This window comes from Physeter macrocephalus, chromosome 2 (genome assembly GCF_002837175.3).
Source record: "Physeter macrocephalus isolate SW-GA chromosome 2, ASM283717v5, whole genome shotgun sequence".
NCBI lineage: Eukaryota > Metazoa > Chordata > Mammalia > Artiodactyla > Physeteridae > Physeter > Physeter macrocephalus.
Genome location: NC_041215.1, coordinates 13,612,219 through 13,630,664, shown reverse-complemented (window position 1 = coordinate 13,630,664; position 18,446 = coordinate 13,612,219). Strand labels below are relative to the sequence as shown.

The following is an 18,446-nucleotide window of genomic DNA, read 5'->3' as shown; positions in this document are numbered from 1 at the left end:
CGCGGTCCGGACCAAAACTCCCAGGGTGCTGTGAACACCGATCCACAACAACCGGAAGGCCAGCTGGGGTGGTAAGGGCGGTCGTGCTGTGAACTCCAGCCAATGGTAACCCGTGGAAGGGGTGACACATGCGTCTGGTCTACCAGTAGAGGACGGCGGGAAGTGCGTTGAGCGCATGCGTCCTGTGGTAGCTTAGAAAAAGGAGCTGCTGGCGGGCCGAGCTGAAGAGATGGAGCAGGGCTACGGAGGTTAGTGTGGGCAGCTCAGTGCGGGGTGGGACCGGCAGATGGTGCCCGGGCGGCAGTGCCGCCGCCGCGCAGAGGGCTGCGGGCCGGGGACTACACGCGAGCGCGGTTACCGCAGTCCGGCCCTGCGGCGAGGCGGCTGGGGCGCGCGCGCGCAGCTTATTGGATCTCGGCCCCGTCGCTCCCGGGGCGCTGCGTGCGGATTGGCCGACAGGGCCTGAGGAAGTTGGCTGATTTCGGCGTGCCGACGCTGCGGCGGGTTTCGGGGGGCGCCTCAGGCGGTTGGGGTAGTTTCAGTTCTTTAATCTCGGCGGTGTCGGCCGGGCCCTGCAGATCCTCGCCGCTAGCAGGCTTGCTGTCCCTTTTGGAAGACGCCACAAAATGGCGGCGCCGGGGGGCGGAGCTATGGCGCGAGTTTGTGGGGCCCGGGGTCTTCGGCCGGGGGCCGAGGCGGAACCGCTGCCTCTTTTCGGGCCGTCGGGCCTGTCCGGGGACCTGCGGGGCTTGGCTGGGGCCTCCGTGCGGCACACGTGACCTGGGGCGCCGGTCCCGGAAGCCGTATGGGCGGCGCAGGTTTGGACCCCGCCAGGCCCGCGGTGGAGAGCAGCGGGGCCTAGTGCGGCCTCTGCAGTGGTTATCCTCACTGGGCGCCTACCGCGGACCTAGCTCGTGCAGATCTGGGACGACACATTTGAGGGTCAGATGCCGGCTATCTTGGTCAAAGCTTGGAAACCCGATGAGCTCTGGGGTCGTGACAGATTGGGGGGCTTTCCTTAAGGCAGTCCTTTGTGGTGTCCTGGAGAAGCCAGAGGGGCTGTGTGAGAGGGAACGTGCCCTTACCCACTTGGGTTTCAGGGCCTGCGGCAGAACGGACCTTCTCTGGCGATCTGCTCTCAGTCTTTGGAATCTGAGCCTCCTGGGAGGCCTTTGCTCTATGCTGGAAGCCGCGTTTGCCCGCAGGGAACAGTTGGAATATGCAGGGTTGGGCTTGACCCGGCGCAGATCCGTATTCAGGTATATGAGGTTCGAGAAGCTAGCGATCTGATCATGGCTGCCGCAGCGAAGGCGCATGTTTTGAAAGGTGGCAGCATTAGCAGGAGGCCAGCAGCAGGAATTGCAGAGAAGCAGAGAGGTCCTGAGGTGCATGGTGTGCTTGTGGCTCTACCTGGTACTCGTGTCTTTTCTGCAGTGTGACTGGATCTCACTCTTCTTTACCTGCCTCCCTACCAGATTTTTCAGCTAGTAGTAATCCTGCTTTATGCATGCCCTTAGCTTGGAGAGGTCCCCCCCCCACCCATCTTCCTACCTACTAAAAACCTTTTCAGGCTTGGTTTAGATGCAGCGGCCTCCCTGAATCCTTCTGTAGCTTTTCCGTCTAGAGTTATTTCCTAAGATTTGTTGAGGCTTAAGAGTTACTCTTTGGCCATAGGAGGCACCTCGATCTGGGTCCAGGTCCTTGTTCTTCTCCTCAGCTCCATGTTCTTGGGCAAGTGACTTATCCTCTGGAGCTTATTCTGTACAACAGAATAAGTAGTACCTATCTCAAGGGTCATTGTGAGGTTATGTGAATACCACATGCCCCTTAGTTAGACCAGTGCCCCACAGTTGGTCAGTTGCTGTTAGAATCACTACTCTGCCTTTCTGCTGCACAGATTGACATGGGGAGATCGTAACCTTCAGCAGGGTGACTTCGGATCGAGTCCCCTAACCTCTGAGCCTTAGCTCCCACATCATCTCTGAATGTCATTTGGGGTCACCAACTAATGTGTGCTGAGTGCCCGTCATGTGTCAGCATACAGTAGGCACTCAGTGGTTTGGGTTGTCCTGGTAGGAGAGAAAGGATGTATTTGAGAGAGAGGAGGCTGTGTAAAGATGAAGTCGTTTGACAGGTATGAATGGTTGCCCGTGCCCAGCGCTGTGCCAGGCTCCAGGGACACAGGTGAAGCGGGGCCAGACAGATGCTGTCATGGGAAAGTCTGGAGGGGCAGAGGGTGCGGCCACAGAGAGGAGCGCAGTCGGACGGACGCCTTAGGGCCGGGCTGATGCCTGGGACTTCAAGGCCCAGCGGAGCACTGGACGGTTCAGAGTCGCACAGAAGCGAGGCCTAGAGGGGCACAGCTGTTGTCTCCAAATTTTCGAAGTTTGTTCTCAGTTGTGGGGTACTTACGGCTGCTTGGGGCCGGGGGGGGGAGGGCGGGGACTGTGTCCTAATGATGAGCTAGCTGGTGGCTGGTTCTGTGTCTTCCTCAGCTGCGTTTTGAGACTTAGGTCAAGGTCCCTCATCAAGCAATGGACAGAACTGTCCCGGCAGCCCATCCACCTCCTCTTTTTTCTGCTTTGACCTCAGGCAGGTGGAGTGTGATAATGCAAAACCCAGCTGTGGGATGACTTTTAAGGAGACATTGTTGTGGTTGTGCTGCCTCCTTGTAAGGCTGGCACTGAACTCCTTCAAGGAGATTCCTTTATGTTCCTCAGAGCATCTCAGAAGCACTTGTTCTCTGGTATGACAAATATGACCCTAACTCACAGGTCTTCTGTTCACAGGCTATGGGGCATGGAGTGCTGGACCTACCAACACCCAGGGTAAGTGGGATGGACCTGCTTTTCAGGGAGGCATGGGCTACCCACCCCCCAGCACCTGTGTGACATAGCTGGGACCAGGAAACCTTTTTTGTCAAGGGCCAGATAGTAAATTTTGGGGGGCTTTGCAGGCTACATGGTCTCTGTAGTGCAAAAGCCACCATAGATAGTTTATAAACAAGTAGGTAGGACTGTGTGCCGATAATATTTACTTAAAGACACTGGAATTTGCATATCGTATGATTTTCATGTGTTGTGGAATAGTCTTTTTATTTAACAACTTTTGTTGTTTAATTCTAAGTTAATAGCTGAGGGTATAACTAAAGATTTTTATAATTAATAGACTTTATTTTTTAGTAGCTTTAGATTTGTAGGATTGAGCAGATAGTACATAGAATTCCATACACTCTCCCTACCTTCACCCCAGTACAGTTCCCTTATATGTTAACAATTTATAAGCCAATGTTGATGTATTGTTATTAATTGTAGCCTAGAGTTTATATTAACGTTCACTCTGTTATACAGTTCTATGAGTTTTTTTTTGTTTGTTTGGTTTTTTTTTTTTGCGGTACGCGGGCCTCTCTCTGCCGTGGCGTCTCCCGTTGCAGAGCACAGGCTCCAGACGCGCAGGCCCAGCGGCCATGGCTCACGGGCCTAGCCGCTCCGCGGCATGTGGGATCCTCCCAGGCCGGGGCACGAACCCGCGTCCCCTGCATCGGCAGGCGGACGCTCAACCACTGCGCCACCAGGGAAGCTCCAGTTCTATGAGTTTTGACAAATGTGTGAATGATGTGTCTTTTGTCAAAATTCGTATGTGATGAAGTATTCTTTTATGTTTTTTTTTCTTTCCTGACAATTTTAAAACATAAAACCCATTCTTAGAGCTTGCAGGCCCTACAAAAACTGGGCTATGGTCTAGATTTGGCCTGTTTGCTGACCCTGCTTATGAGTCTATATCATGGTGCTAAGTGTGTTTGAAGTACCAGCATGTGCTCTTTGGTGGGCGAGGTTTTCTCCTTTTTGCCAGCATCTGTTCCAGGGGATGGGGTAAGGGTTTACTTTGTTTTCTGAGCCTGGAGCTTGGCCCTAGCACCACTGGGAGCAGGGTGACTTTTCTGCCCATCACTGAGTTTCCCAGGAGGAGGTCTTCTGTGTTATTCAGGCACACGACGACCCCTTGCTCAGTTGAGTTAGGGACATGATTTTCCACCAGTGCACTCTCCGTGCTGTTGGCAGTGCCTTAGTTCTGGCTCCTGGTGAGAACTGGCACTTTAGAAGGGCTCTCTACCTAGGGACCTGGCCTGGGTGGCCTCTTGGCTGGTGGCCCACGCTGGACAAGCTTCCTGGAAAAAGGCTGCTGTGTCCTTTCTGTTGCCCTAATGGAGGAGATCAGGCTTGCTTAGGAGAGAAGCCCTGACTGTGCTCTGCTGAGTGCTCTGTAGGAAACGAGTTTTACAGCTAGTGGACTGCAGCCTTTCCTGGCCATAATGGGCAGCCAGGGGTGCCTCCTGGAGCACTGACATAGCCACCCTCAGCCCTGGCCTGTGCACAGCATCCTGGCTGTGGTGGGGGGAGGGGATGTGTCTCAGATGTCTTTGTTTTGCAAACAAAACTCTTGTATGTTTTTGTTTCTTCTAAGGTGCATATGGAACTGGTGTGGCCAATTGGCAAGGTAGGCCCTTCTGGGGGTCCGTGGGTGGGTGAGTGGGCCTCCGATCAGCTACCTGGAGAGGCTGGGGTGCAGGGATCCACAACACCTCTCCTAGATGTGCTCACAGCTGTTCTGAGGCTCAACAGACTGGGCCTGAGGTGTTGAGGAAGGCTGGGGGCGCAGGCCTCCAGGGGAACTTGCTGGAGATGGGGGGTGGGGAGAGTTGTGGTTGTATTCTGGGAGCAGCAGCTCTTTGGTGGGTCCGTCAGTAGTCCCAACTGCTGGCTCCTGGGCTCTCTTGCTTTGGATGAGAAGCAAGTCTTAGGATCTGGTATAGAAAACCCACTGCTCAGAGTTGAGGCCGTGCCCCTGCCCTCCTCTTGCTGCCTCTTGGCTGATGACTTGTGCAGTGTTGGGGTAATGCCAGAAGCACTTGGACCCATGACCCTTTTCCTTCTCCGTGGGCAGTGGGTGCTCCTCCCCAGACTTGTCCACCATGGGCTGGCCTTGTGGCTGCTGAGATCTGATTTAGTTTTTCTTCCCTGTCAGGTTATGAAAACTACAATTATTATGGTGCCCAGAACACCAGCGTCACCACAGGAGCAACCTACAGCTACGGCCCAGCCTCATGGGAGGCCACCAAGGCCAGTGATGGCCTGGCACCTGGGGGCCCTGCCATGCATATGGCTTCTTATGGCCCAGAGCCGTGCACCGACAATTCCGACTCCCTCATTGCCAAGATCAACCAGCGTTTGGACATGATGTCCAAGGAAGGAGGCAGGGGCGGGAGCAGCGGCAGTGGGGAGGGCATGCAGGACCGGGAGAGGTGATTATAGACCTGAGCCCTTCCCGGGGGATCCCGCGTGCCCAGCTTTGTGTAGATGGGAGTGGGCACCTGCTCTTCCAGGGAGGGCTCTTCCGCAGCTCCCTCCTGAGTGTAGGATAGATAAATTGAGCCATTGTTGGGGCCGAGGCATGTAGTAGGACTTAATGGTTTCTTGAGTGGTGGGGCTTAGGGCATGACTGTTAGCTAAACTATGCCAGACTTCTTATTTCTGCATCAGGCGCCTAGCAGACTCTCCCCATTCCTCCCCAAGCCCTGGCCAGGTCTTCATGCCCCTTTTCAACAGTGTTTGAAAGGGATTTTGGTCTGTTTTATTTTCTGAGCGTTTAGGAGGGATGCGTGGTGGTTTGGCTTTGCTGTTCTGAATGTAGGGAAGTCAGCTTTGCAGGAGGCGTTGAGGTTGTGCCCGGACAGTGTGGTGATGGGTTGTGCTTTCTTTGCAGCTCCTTCCGCTTCCAGTCGTTCGAGTCCTACGATTCCAGGCCTTGCCTGCCCGAGCACAATCCCTACCGCCCCAGCTACAGCTACGACTATGACTTTGACCTGGGGCCCGACCGCAATGGTGGCTTTGGTGGTCAGTACAGTGACTGCCGGGACCCAGCCCGTGAGCGGGGCTCCCTCGATGACTTCATGCGGGGCCGAGGCCAGGGCCGCTTCCAGGACCGGAGCAACCCCGGCACCTTTATGCGCAGCGACCCCTTCATGCCACCTGCAGCCTCTTCTGAGCCTCTTTCTGCTCCATGGACAGAAATGAACTATGTGGGTGGGCGGGGCCTGGGAGGCCCCTCTGCCAGCAGGCCTCCACCTTCCCTCTTCTCCCAGTCCATGGCCCCTGACTTCGGCGTGATGGGCATGCAGGGGGCAGGTGGTTATGACAGCTCTATGCCCTACGGATGTGGCCGGTCACAGACCCGGATGAGAGATCGGGTATGCCCTTGCCAAGTTCTCGTCTGCCTTATTTGTTTTTCTTTTTAAATAGCTTTGTCTGTAAGATTCACTCATATTTATTTTAAAATGCACTTCAACTTTAAGTAAAAATGTACAGAATTGTGCATCCTTCACCACCACGTAATTTTAGAGCATTTCCATCATCCCAGAAAGAAACCTCTGTTATTAGCAGTCATTCCCCGTTCTCTCCCCCAGCCCCTGGCAGCCACTAATGTACTTTCTGTCTCTGTAGATTTGTTTCTTCTGGACGTTTCATATGAATGCAGTCATATAATACTTGGCCTTTTGTGTCTGGGTTCTTTCACTCAGCATAAAATTTTTGTGTTTTGGTTGGGGTGGGGGGGTCCAACCATGTTGTATTTCTTTGCTTTCTGAAAAGACCTTTTCTGTCCTTGTTCTCTGATCTTACAACCTCTTTGTTCTTCATTTCTCTGGGGTATGTTAACCAACCGAGTAAGCGACGCATTGGAATATGCTTTTGTCTGTAGCCTAGGCGGAGAGAGTTTGATCGCTGCGGCCCAGATAGCTTGGGCAGGAAACGGAAGCAGTTGCAGATTTACGATGAGCCAGACACCAAACAAGCCCGGGCTGACAGTGAAGGAGATTTTTCTGAAAACGGTATGCCCTGGGGCCAGTAGGCCCAGCTGTGTATAGGATGAGTCAGTTGCACGCTTGGTGTTCTGCCTGCTTGTCTGGACAGGGGACACACAGGAACTCAAGGGCGGTGTGTGTCACCTGCACTCTCACAATCCCCACTGTAGTCAGGACAAGCGCAGTTACTCTGGACAGTGAGTTTGGGAGGTGAAAACAGGGAGTGGGCCAGCTGCTGAGGTGCTGACTTTACCTATTCCTTTGTGTCTGGTAGATGATGGAGCTGGTGACTTCCGGTCAGGAGATGAAGAATTCAGGGGTGTAAGTTCGCCTTTACTGATCAACCTCCAGTGTCTCTAGTGTGGGATTTTTTCCTTACTTTAGTGTCTTCCTTACAAAGAGGCAGAAACAGCTGCTGTGGTAGATTCAACTCTACCTCATGAGTAGATTTAATAATCAAGATTTGCAGCTAGTTTTCCACTTGCAACAATCCTTCTTTTGAAGACCTTCCCAGCCCTCTCCCCAACCATACCTGTGTCCTCGCAGTGATGTGCCTAGCTATACACGTGGAACTGCAGCGGCTGTGTAGGCTGAGGCTTTCAAACAAGCACCAAAGACTCATTTGCTGCCAGCTCTGTGCTGGTGTTGAGCTGCATCCTTGTCATTCAGCTCTCAAAACCAGTCATGGGAGATGGATGTTGAAGGCTGGCTCTTAGCCAGGACTGTGCACAAACACCTGGGGAGCAAGCCTTCGCCACCTGCAAATTCTGATCCAGGTCTGGGGTAGGGCCTGGAAATCTGGGTGTATGAAGGCTTCATCCAGGTGCTTCTGATGGTCAGACCAGTTTGGGGAAGGGGAGGAAAGGGCAGGATACAGTGAATTTTCAACTTTTCTGAGGGTCTTGGCTTGCTTCATGTCTAGGTTGGTTAGATCTTGAGTCTGAAAATCTCTGCATATATGCTGATTGCTAATTTAATCTTTAGCTTAATGTCTAAGGAATGGCCTCAGTTTCAATTTTCAGTTGGGTGAGTCGTTTTTATCTATACCTGGCTTGTTATAATGTAAACAAGTAGCTGGGAAACTTCATAAAGCCCATTTTCATTAAAGAGTGCAGGAACTAGCTTCCTACAAATTGAGGTTGCTTAACACAGTTGATGGATGGGCTCTTGGTCTTCCCATGTGCAGAACTGTGCACTTGCCAGAGGTAGAAGCTGGACTGTGTCTTTAATAAAAAAGCAAGTTAGTCATCATCACATAATCTCAGAAGGCAACCAGGACTAGTGAGAGGACACTCAGGCTCCATCCCATGGCCCTGGGACTTGTCCTGACACATTTTGGGCGTGTTCCTGGTGGCACAGCGACCACCAGGTGGTGGCAGGGTGCTGGGCTGGTTGTGGAGAGTTCTAGAAATTCCACCTCACGGTCTGACTTTGTGCCTTTTTAGGAGGACGAATTCTTCGACTCCGGGAGGCAGAGAGGTAGGCATCACCCAGCATCCCTTTGAGCTTTCCTGTGTCTGCCCAGCTACCTTGCACTCACCGCCTAATGCCCAGGCGGGCTGGGTTTCTGAGCAAACCCAGGGCCTGGGTGGAGGGGCTTGCGGCTCAGGGCAGAAGAGGGGCCATGGCTGCAAGGTGGGCCTTGGCCATGCCAGTCACCCTGAGGCTTTACCTTGGTATTTGGAGCAACACTTGCTGGAAACAGGTCTGTTTGCCTCACTCAGTGCAGGCGGCAGAGGCAGGGGGAAACTCATCTCTGGGTGTCTGCAATAGCTCGCAGTGGTAGGGAAGGGAGAGTCTCAGAAATGAAAGACAGAAAAGAAAAGGCACTCTCCAGCTTGTCGTCTCTGCTCCCCGCTTGGCCAATGCAGGTCCCTGTACTGTTTTCTCCCGGGCTTCATTCTGTCCACAGTTCCCTTGCTTGCCAGGCCAGGGCCATGCTCTCAGCCTCTATGGTGGGGACACTGGCACGGCATGGGGCAGAGTTCAGACACCTGCCTGGGTGGGGAGCTCGGGAAGGGGTGGGGGGCTGTCGGGCACACTCAGGCCCAGATCCTCCAGAGGCAGTCACTGCTCAGCAGGTCTCACCAGTTCGAGTGAGGGAAACCTAAGAGACCAAAATAAGCAGCAAGAACAGAGCAGTGTTAAGCCCTTCAGGGGGACGTGGAGAAGCAGCCACTTGTTTCTTTTCCTGTTCCCATGGGTCTGTCCATAGCTGGTTTCCCTTAAGAATCACAGGCTGGCTCCTGTGTGACTCTGCTCCCATAAATTCTGAAGGCCCCTGGCTTAGATGCTCCTTCTCTTATATGGTCAGGTTTAGCCAATCCTCTCAGGTCCTCCTGCCCTGCTTATTGAGGCAGTTAGGTTTATAGAATGGGACCACACAGAGCATTTTGCAGCTCATGCAGCGGGGTAAATGCTAAAGCAAAGGTGACGTGTTTATTGCGCGCAGGTCCTGCTACCTACCCGGGATGACTTTGCTATTAAACAGCAGTAATAGTTTCAGGCAGTGATCTCTTGCCAAAAATCCCACACGCCCTTTTGAGAGGCTTCTGAGCAGCGCACGCCGGTCGCCATCTTCGTGGGACAGTCTCGTGACTGGCATCAGGGGTAGGGGTTACAGTTCAGATGCTTATCCAACCTTTTTTCAGTGTTTGGCCCTGGCCCTGAGCCGCGGTGACCTGGCCTGGCCTCGCCTCATGCTGGGACTCTGGGCTGCACAGCTCTCAGAGGAGCTCCCACACTGGCCCCACGGGATGGACGGAGGACCAGTTGGTCTCTTCCCATTTTTATTTCTGGGATTGCTTCCCACATATTCTTGGGACAGCCCTAGATTGACGGTTTTTGTGAGTGGAAGCTAGAGTTTGGGCCACCAGGGATTGTCAGACCTGCTGAGGCCCTAGTTCAGAGGAGGCCAGTGGGACAGTTGTCATGGTCCACCTAGAGGTGGGACGGAGGGCAGTAGAGTGGCTTGCTTTATTTTCTGAGGCCCTCCAGCTGCTGCCTCTTTATCTGGGAAGAATTGCTTCTCTCTCTCCTTAAGTAACATTGGGAGAAAACCCAATCGTAGGGTGCTGGATTAGAAAAGCAAGATAGGGAAGGACAGAGAGAGCAGGTGGGCCATGGTGTGAGTGGGATGGGCAGGCCATGTCCCTGGCCCATGCCAGCCTTATCAGACCATGGGGGGAGTGAGGTGACTCCCCTGGGAACTACTGAGGGTTCTCATCAAAAGCCACCCCTGTTGGGAGCCTTTGACAGCCCTTCGGTACCTCAGGGTGTCCTGCCCCCGCCACGTGTGGAGGCCGTGGCAGGGCATGGGGTATGGTGGCCGAACTGTGGCCCCCATCAAGGCCCTGGTGCTCAGCTCCTCTGCAAGCTCCTCAGTGTCTCGAAGGGACTTTTCTGTTTCAGGAGAGAAGGACGATGAGGATGATGAAGTGAAGAAGAGGAGGGAGAAGCAAAGGAGGAGAGACAGGATGAGAGACCGAGCAGCTGACAGGTGAGGAGGCAGGCGAGGTGGGAGGTGAGCACTGTCAAGACTCCCCTGAGCTCATCTGTCATCACTCCACAATGCAGGGGGGCCTGGTTTGATCTTCTAGCTCCAGGTGTATGTCATGAAATTCTAGTCAGGTCGATGGAGACAAAACTTGGGAAACACACTGAATCTTTTTCTTGCTGCTGGGTCTGTGTGGCCCTCACATTCCCAGCTGGGGGCCCTCTTGATTGCCCTCCTGCAGGGCTGTGAGGAGTTCCCTTGCCCCTTGGCTTGTGTCTGTCATCCCAGATAGGTGAAGTTCATTCAGCATAGCTGCCAGGAAGGTGCTTTGGGTGCCTTGTCCAAATAAATCCAAACCACCTGTGGAGTTTGACATGGCGATTACATATGTATAGTTGCTACCTTCAAGATTTTGTCTCTAAATAGAAAAAAATGCAAACGTGCAAACCCCAAAGGGCATTGCTGTGACCACACCATGCGCCTCTCCCCGTAAACCACAGGTGGCCATGTGAGTGTGTGGTTGATGAGGCCCGTGACCACAGGTGGCTATGTCTCTATGCACAGGTTCTCTTGATGACTTGAAAGGGAACCCTTGCCCTTGAGGTTTAAATGAGGGTCGTGGTTTCCCTGTGCAAAGAAATGCTTCGCAAAAGAGCTAACAGTAGAGGCTGGAAAGCCATGAACTGAAAAGTAGGAGTTCCAAGTGTTACAGAATTCACTGAAATTTTTGTTTTTAAACAGATGAATAAAATGACAGCTACATTAGATCTGTTTTCATGCCACATGGGAACAGAGATGACTTTTTTAAAGGAATTTTTAGACTGCCCTAGTGGCTGAAGATCCTCAAAGAAACTTGGAGAACTTGTCATGGGGGAGGTAAAGACGCAGCAGGGAAGTAGGAACCCTGTATTTCCTTGGTAGCTTCCTGATAGTCCTGCACATAGGGCCTGGGAGATTTCCCTCTTCACTCCTCTTTCGGGGGTATCTGCAAAGGCAAGAGTGTCTTGTGGCACTTGTCCAGAGATCAGAAGGCAGGCGTTGGGGGCCAGCAGATCTCTGAGTTGGCAGAGAAGGACTCCTGAGTGCCCCAGGGCCTGTGCTATTACACCCCAAATGGAGCAGAGCTGAGGGAAGCAGCACCCCACTGTGGGGGTTTGGGGGTCTGTAGCGTGCTCTCCCCTTGCCGTACAGCATGCATGCATTTGGTGAGATTTTGAAAGCACACAAGAAACCTCAGTTTTCATTCATAGAACTTAATTGTGATGTCTTTACGTTGAGTCCCGTTGGAGAATTGATCTTAGGTTATGTGAGTTTTGAATTGTGTGAGGTCTTCGGGAGTTCCTCTGTTGTATTAAATGGGGTTGCCTTGTATCTTCTGAGTGGCTGCAGAAGGAAACATCTGAGAAGCTATGAAGTTAGGTACTAGGCCCCCAGAGCAGTGGGCTGGAGACTTAGGGAGTTCACAGTTCTGAAAAGTCTCCACCTTTGGCTGTTCTCTTGTGAGCCTTTGGACCAGAAAGAGTGGTAAGGTAGTAAAGTGCTACGTGAATCATTTTCCTGAAATACTTGCAAGGTTGTAACTCTCATTTTTAAGTTGGGGAAACTTGGGGTAACTGCTACTCTTGACACCCTGTGACAAGTCAGAAGACTTAATTCAGAAATTGCTTTCCCATTTCCATTTCAGTTCTAAGCAGAGATGAGTTGGTTATCTGTGCATCACTGCTTTTCGTCTTCCTTCTCCAGGATTCAGTTTGCCTGTTCCGTGTGCAAGTTTCGTAGCTTCGAAGATGAAGAAATCCAGAAGCATCTTCAAAGCAAATTTCACAAAGAGACACTGCGGTTTATAAGTACCAAATTGCCCGACAAGACGGTGGAGTTCCTCCAGGTAAATCACGCTTGGCCTTCATCACGGCATTTCCCAGTGATCCTGCAAGTGTCAGATCCCTCACAGAGAAGGGAAGGGAAATAAGAGGCCTAAACTTGGTCAAGATTTCTTTTTCCAGAATAAGTGTACAAGTCCCCAAGTCAGAGGGACAACTGAGAGCTCCCGTCATTGTAGTTCCCACTAATTCTGCCCATGGAGCTGCTCTGATAGCTGTCTTCCCTTCCTTGGAGCAGCTGAGATAAGGCTGTCACTGCCCCCCATGGGCTTGGTAGTCACCCTTGGGGGGCTGCCTCTGGTGCAGTTGAAAAATACCCACATGTGTCACCCTCTCCTCATTGCATTTGGTGCCATCTCACAACCTCTCTAGGAATACATTGTAAACAGGAATAAGAAAATTGAGAAGCGGCGTCAGGAATTGATGGAAAAGGAAAGCACAAAACCAAAACCAGATCCTTTCAAAGGTGAGTTGTGATCCTGGGGTGTGTGCTCTTCCAAATCACGGAGCCCAGCTCGGGGTGGTTGAGAATGTGACGTGAAGACAAGTGGAAGGGGCACTTAGCAGGGGAAAGAAGCCTTCAAGTGTGGCCTACTGTAGATGACACCTCTACAGGCAGCTTATTGGAGTGACATTAAGCACTCTGATGTTTTTTTCTCCTTTGTATGAAGAGAAAGGACCAGAAGAATGAGAAAAGTTAAGTATAAAGTTGCCAGTTGTAGAGGTCATTTGTCTGTCTCCATACTCCTTCTGGAGGGCAGGTGATGCCTGTCTCAGATTCTGTCCTAACTGAATCCTTAGAGAGGGTCTACAGGGAGAAAATGTGGGCCTTGATGGGGAGTAAGTGGGAAGAAAGCATCACTTGCATGCTGTCCCAGATCCCACAAGACTTGGGTTTTGTCAACAGGGATTGGCCAGGAGCACTTCTTCAAGAAAATAGAGGCTGCTCACTGCCTGGCTTGTGACATGCTGATCCCTGCGCAGCCCCAGCTCCTCCAGCGGCACCTGCACTCTGTCGACCACAATCACAACCGCCGGGTGAGTGCCCCCGCCGACGCTGGGTGGGGCAGGCAGTCCTGGCTGTCAGTGGGAGGGGTTCCGAACTTTCTGTCTCCTATGGGGAAGCTAACATCTTTAGGGGCTTTTGCCATATACCATCAAGTTCATCATTTCATCAAGTGGTTGTAAAATGCACCCCAGTTTCTATTAAAATGTGAGAAAAATGTGTTGCTTAAGATTGACTAAATCCAGTAGCTGCAGTTCTCCTGGGTTGAGAATGTTCTCTGTAAACCACACGGGTAAATTCCCCAGTTGCTGAAAAACTGGATTTCTTATAAGATGAGGCTTGAGGGCCACTCAGAGCAGAATGGCCTAGGGGACCCAGGACTAAGGACTGGTTTGATCCTTACTAGCTGATGGGGCCTGAGGCTAAATGTTTAGCTCAAGGTGTTGGCAATTTTTTTTTTTTTTTTTAAATAAAGGGTCAAATTGTAAATATTTTCAGCTTTGCAAGCCATCAGGTCTCTGCCTAATGCCTGCCTAACGCCTCAAGTCTGCTGCTGATGGGCAAAAGCAGCCACAGGCCATAAGTAAAGGAATGGGTGTGGCCACGTTTGGTCTGTGGGCTGTAGCTCGCCAAGCCCTGGTTGAGCATCTCTATCTATCGTTGGTTTACCTGACTACCAAATTGGAGCTACCTGCCCACCCGTCTCCTGGTATTATTAAAGATAAGCCAGGGCTTCCCTGGTGGCGCAGTGGTTGGGAGTCCGCCTGCTGATGCGTGGGACACGGGTTCGTGTCCCGGTCCGGGAAGATCCCACGTGCTGCGGAGCGGCTGGGCCCGTGAGCCATGGCTGCTGAGCCTGCGCGTCCGGAGCCTGTGCTCCGCAATGGGAGAGGCCACAACAGTGAGAGGCCCGCGTACTGCAAAAAAAAAAAAAAGATAAGCCAGAAACCACTGTACAAATATGGGATTATCATATGAATGTGTCAAGCTCTAGAACAGTTAAATGGTTGCAGCATTCAGACTTTTGCTCTAGAATTTACTTGTAAAGTCAATAAAACTCAAAAAACTGAAAAGAAAAAGCTTGCCCTTTTCCCCTACTGAGTCCACATAGCTTCTGATCTGTAAATGTTCTTATTTCATCCTTGCTTGTGCACATAGTGTATATCATTCGTGTGCCTGTGCTTTTTTGTCTTTTGAGACTATCAGACTTTTCTGCACTATTTCATAATCTCAGTTCCGGTGCCTCTCCAGTGCCTTCTTTCTTTCATTATTGGAGCCTAGCATTTGGAGACTTACATTAGTGAAGAAAGATGTTAGTTGTCTCTCTGCATAGGACTAATCTCAGAGCAGCTCAGCGTAACCAGGCTGATTTGTTCTCATGCTCCTCTGTGCACGCCATTTTTAAAAGCCCATGTTTGATTCCCTTTGTAGTTGGCTGCTGAACAGTTCAAGAAAACAAGTCTCCATGTGGCTAAGAGTGTTTTGAACAACAGACATATTGTGAAGATGCTGGAAAAATACCTCAAGGTTTGTGCTTAGGAGTCCAGTAGATGGGAAGAGCTTTTGAGATGGAGGATGAACTAACTCTGTGGGTTTGGAATTATATCCAGAGTGCAGTATTTGGCATTTCTGAGTCTTTTGAAGAATTGAGAGATGTTGGAATGTATTGGGCTTGGGATTCCACAACTGCGCATTTCCCGAGACTCACTGCTTGCCTGGGAACTCTGGAATTTGGTCCTACTTGATTAATCTGTGCGATGGTGCTGACTCTCACCATGAGAAACCCTGACTATCCATAAAATACGAAGCAAAACGCTGGTGAGATGCTTCAAAACAAAATAACAAACCAAAGTAAATGATAATTGTCCAGGTAGAAGCTAAAACAAGGTTTTGCGGGCAGAGACAACCAGCAATGAGATGGGGAACGAGGGGGAGGGAAGAGCCAGTGGTGCCATACTACGGAGTAACAGGAGCAGAGTAATAAAAAAATCCCAAAGAGGGTACGAGAGGAGTCTGGTTGGAAGAGTCTCTGGTTCCTCCTTGGGAAGCACATTTTGCTGAGTGCTCAGCCCCATGACTTCAGCGTTTGGGGCTGGGAGTTAAGATTCAGCATAACCTGACTAGGATGTGTTTGCCCTCCTCTCAGTTATTAACTGCTTCAGTGTTTGACAGTTCATTTCAACTATAAAGGGATAGAATCTGAATAACTGGTTTAAGAACCATAACTGATCAGTGTTTACTTTGTGGCTTAAACAGACTTAAAGTTCCTGGAGTCAGCTGTAGACTCAAGCTTTTAAATAAGTGTCTTTGTTTTTGTTTTGGGTCCCACCTTGCGGCTTGCCGGGATCTCAGTTCCCCAACCAGGTATTGAACCCGGGCCATGGCAGTGAAAGCCCAGAATCCTAACCACTAGGCCATCGGGGGAACTCTCTAAACCGCGTATTTTAAAACACGTTTTCTAATCTGCTAGTGATAATGTTTAGTTTACTTTTTCTAAACTAGACATAGTTTTAGCATATGCTCATGAGAAATTCAGCTTCTGAGAGAGGCACACTTGGATTGAATCCTGACTGATGTTTAATAGCTGTGTGACCTGGCAAGTTACGATCTTTAAGTCTCATATCCTTCTCTGTAAAACGGGGATAACCTTCATGCCTGGCCTGAGTGCTTTATCGAAACTTAAGAAAGAGCCTTAACTTCCTGTTAAAATGAGGCTTTTTTTTCTTCTTTAATTAAGAAAACCTAGGTCTTTTTAAACCTTTCCTCACCATTACATGCTTGAATAATAAGTGCAAAATAGTACTGGTGAAGCTTTTCTGAGATGTCTTTTCTGAGTCTGTAGGCTCTTGAGCAGCTGTAGGGTTGACTCACCTGGTGTGATACAAAAGGTTTCTCTTGTTGACTCTGCCCATTATTAAAAGATAAACTCCCAGCAACCTGAGCCTCAGTCTCTCATTTGGACAGTTCTTTAGACTGCACTAACCTGTTTCCTCTTCTTGGCCAGGGTGAAGATCCTTTCACCAGTGAAGCCGTTGATCCAGAAATAGAAGGAGATGACAATTTAGGAGGTGAGGATAAGGAAGAGACACCGGAGGAGGTAGCTGCCGAGGTCTTAGCTGAGGTGATTACGGCAGCAGTGAGGGCAGTAGATGGGGAAGGAGCACCTACTCCGGAAAGTAGTGAAATGCTGGCGGAAGGGGAAGGCTCTATGGACACAGCTGAGACCACTAGTGGTCCCCACCCTGGAGAGCTGCTGGAAGTGGAGGCACCCTGTGGAATGGCACCTGAGAAGGGCAACACTGAAGCAGAGGCTGGAGGTGAAGCTGCTGAGGCTGGAGGTGAAGTGGAAACCCTGGCAGCAGTGTCGGAAAGCACCTTGACAGTCACTGCTCCTGTCCAAGCTGCTGCAGAAGCCGAAGTGGAACAAACTGATGCAGAGTCCAAAGATGCTATTCCCACAGAATGATCCTCCTTTCCCTGTTTCAGGGGATGTGTTATATAATGCATTGTTCTTTCTTCTTTGGTTTATAAGCAGTACTAGGGTATATGATGCTGGAATACTATTTTGGTGAAGAGACCCAGCCATTTCCTTCAGAAAAGTGTACCTCACAGGCTTAAGAGTTGCGTGGCTTTCTGCCTTGGTTTGAAGGCTGCAGAAGTTGTACATTCCCACAAGCGGCTGAGACATCTCTCTTTACACTGTAGTTGGAATAATAGAAGTTGGATAAGTAGATTTTGGTGACACTTTCCTTATTAAATACAGCCAGTGGCTGAATGCACCACCACCACCACCACCACCCCCCCTTATTATTTTTTTGGTCTGGGAGCAGTTCAATACTAGGATATATCTTGCTTTATAAAGGATTTTTTTTTAAGTTTCAAGAATTTGCTTTGGCTTCAGTTTTTGATCTCTGCTTTTGTGGTACACTGTATGGTATGTGGTCCTCCTTCACAAGATATAGCAGAATCTTGTTAACATGTGATGTTGATCCTGTCACATCAGTGAACTCTCAAAGGCCTGATGAAATCTGACACACCTGCACCATTGGAAGCATACCTACTTACCCCTCAAGAATGGGAACACTTTGCCTAGGGCATTGTTTCCCAATCTTTAGGCCTTGGTGAATCACCTTTACAATGTTTTACCTCATTTGTGTTCCACCTCTGCATTACTTCAGGGTTTTTTCGGTTTTGTTTTTCTTTAAATTGAGTTACTTCTACTTAAATATATTTTAAAAGAAAATTTGATGTCTCATGAATGGAAAACCAGTATAAATTGCTATACATAGATACTATCCGTGGGAAATGAATAAACATTTTATTTTAGATAAATACTGTTGCTTTGGAAGTTTCTGTAAGAAAGAAAAGCCAGCATGTGTTAAAGGGTAGTAAGCAACAGTTATACTTTCATATAATCAAAAGAATTGAAAGATACCTCCCTTTTGAAATGATACTGCTGGGTCTGTTTTCCTATAAACCTTTGAACTGTCACATTTGGGGAAGCATTGGCCAGTGGGAAATTGTTAGGAAAGAGGTAGAAGAATACTTGATGAGCATCTGTTGTGTACCAGGTGCTAATTCATGATAAAAATTAGATATGGGCACTGCTCTCAAGGAGCCTTATTGGAGATGTGAGATGAATATTTATGAAAAAGTCAATGTTAGAACTAAAAACAAATAAACTGCTTAGTAAGAAGAAACTGGTGCCTATGAATCTTTTCTAAACATCGTTCCTTTTACTGCACAGATGTGGCTTAGTCACAGGTTATGCATGCCGTTTGAAGCTTGTTCTCTTGAGGCCAAAATGGTGGCACTGACCATCAGTAGCCTGAAAAAGGATAACAAAACTATGAAACTGTTTTTTTTTTTCTTTTTGGCCACACCACGCGGGACCTCTGTTCCCCAACCAGGGATTGAACCTAAGCCCTCAGGAGTGGAAGTGCAGAGTTTTAACCACTGGACCACCCAGGGAATTCCCTTGCTTTTCTTGTAAAATTAATACAAGGCTTGCCATTGAATCTGAATTTCTATTAAGTTCTTTCACCACCACCCTCACCACCCCACCCCGTGTGAAATGACATGAATCATTTTATTCTTTTTTTTTTTTTTTTGAATCATTTTATTCTTAAACTTAGGTTAAACCAGGCCCTTCCTCATTCCCCAATATGGGGAGTCATTACTCAGGCTGCACAAAGGGGTGCCCTA

General features: G+C 49.9%; 1 protein-coding gene across 2 annotated transcripts; it reads left to right on the top strand.

The window, feature by feature from the left end:
- Window positions 1-116: 116 nt before the first annotated feature.
- AKAP8 (A-kinase anchoring protein 8) lies at window positions 117-17,935 on the top strand. Of its 2 annotated transcripts, none has more exons than XM_028498925.2 (14): window positions 117-248; window positions 2,790-2,828; window positions 4,465-4,497; window positions 5,026-5,120; window positions 5,764-6,247; window positions 6,757-6,886; window positions 7,134-7,180; window positions 8,305-8,338; window positions 10,271-10,358; window positions 12,099-12,240; window positions 12,608-12,701; window positions 13,143-13,273; window positions 14,673-14,768; window positions 16,246-17,935. In XM_028498925.2, exons 2-14 carry the CDS (start codon window positions 2,793-2,795, stop codon window positions 16,705-16,707), a joined length of 1,872 nt encoding a protein of 623 aa, XP_028354726.1. In that variant the 5' UTR covers window positions 117-248; window positions 2,790-2,792; the 3' UTR covers window positions 16,708-17,935. The 2 variants fall into 2 exon arrangements, with proteins under 2 accessions (XP_028354726.1, XP_007101489.2); XM_007101427.4 differs by having other exon boundaries at window positions 118-248; window positions 5,026-5,302.
- Window positions 17,936-18,446: the final 511 nt, after the last annotated feature.

What these genes read in the sequence shown, in the direction of transcription:
- AKAP8 (XM_007101427.4), top strand. An exon ending in AGGAGATTTTTCTGAAAACG is followed by an intron (nt 6,887 to 7,133) that starts GTATGCCCTGGG and finishes TGTGTCTGGTAG; the next exon opens with ATGATGGAGCTGGTGACTTC. An exon ending in TGCTGGAAAAATACCTCAAG is followed by an intron (nt 14,769 to 16,245) that starts GTTTGTGCTTAG and finishes CTTCTTGGCCAG; the next exon opens with GGTGAAGATCCTTTCACCAG.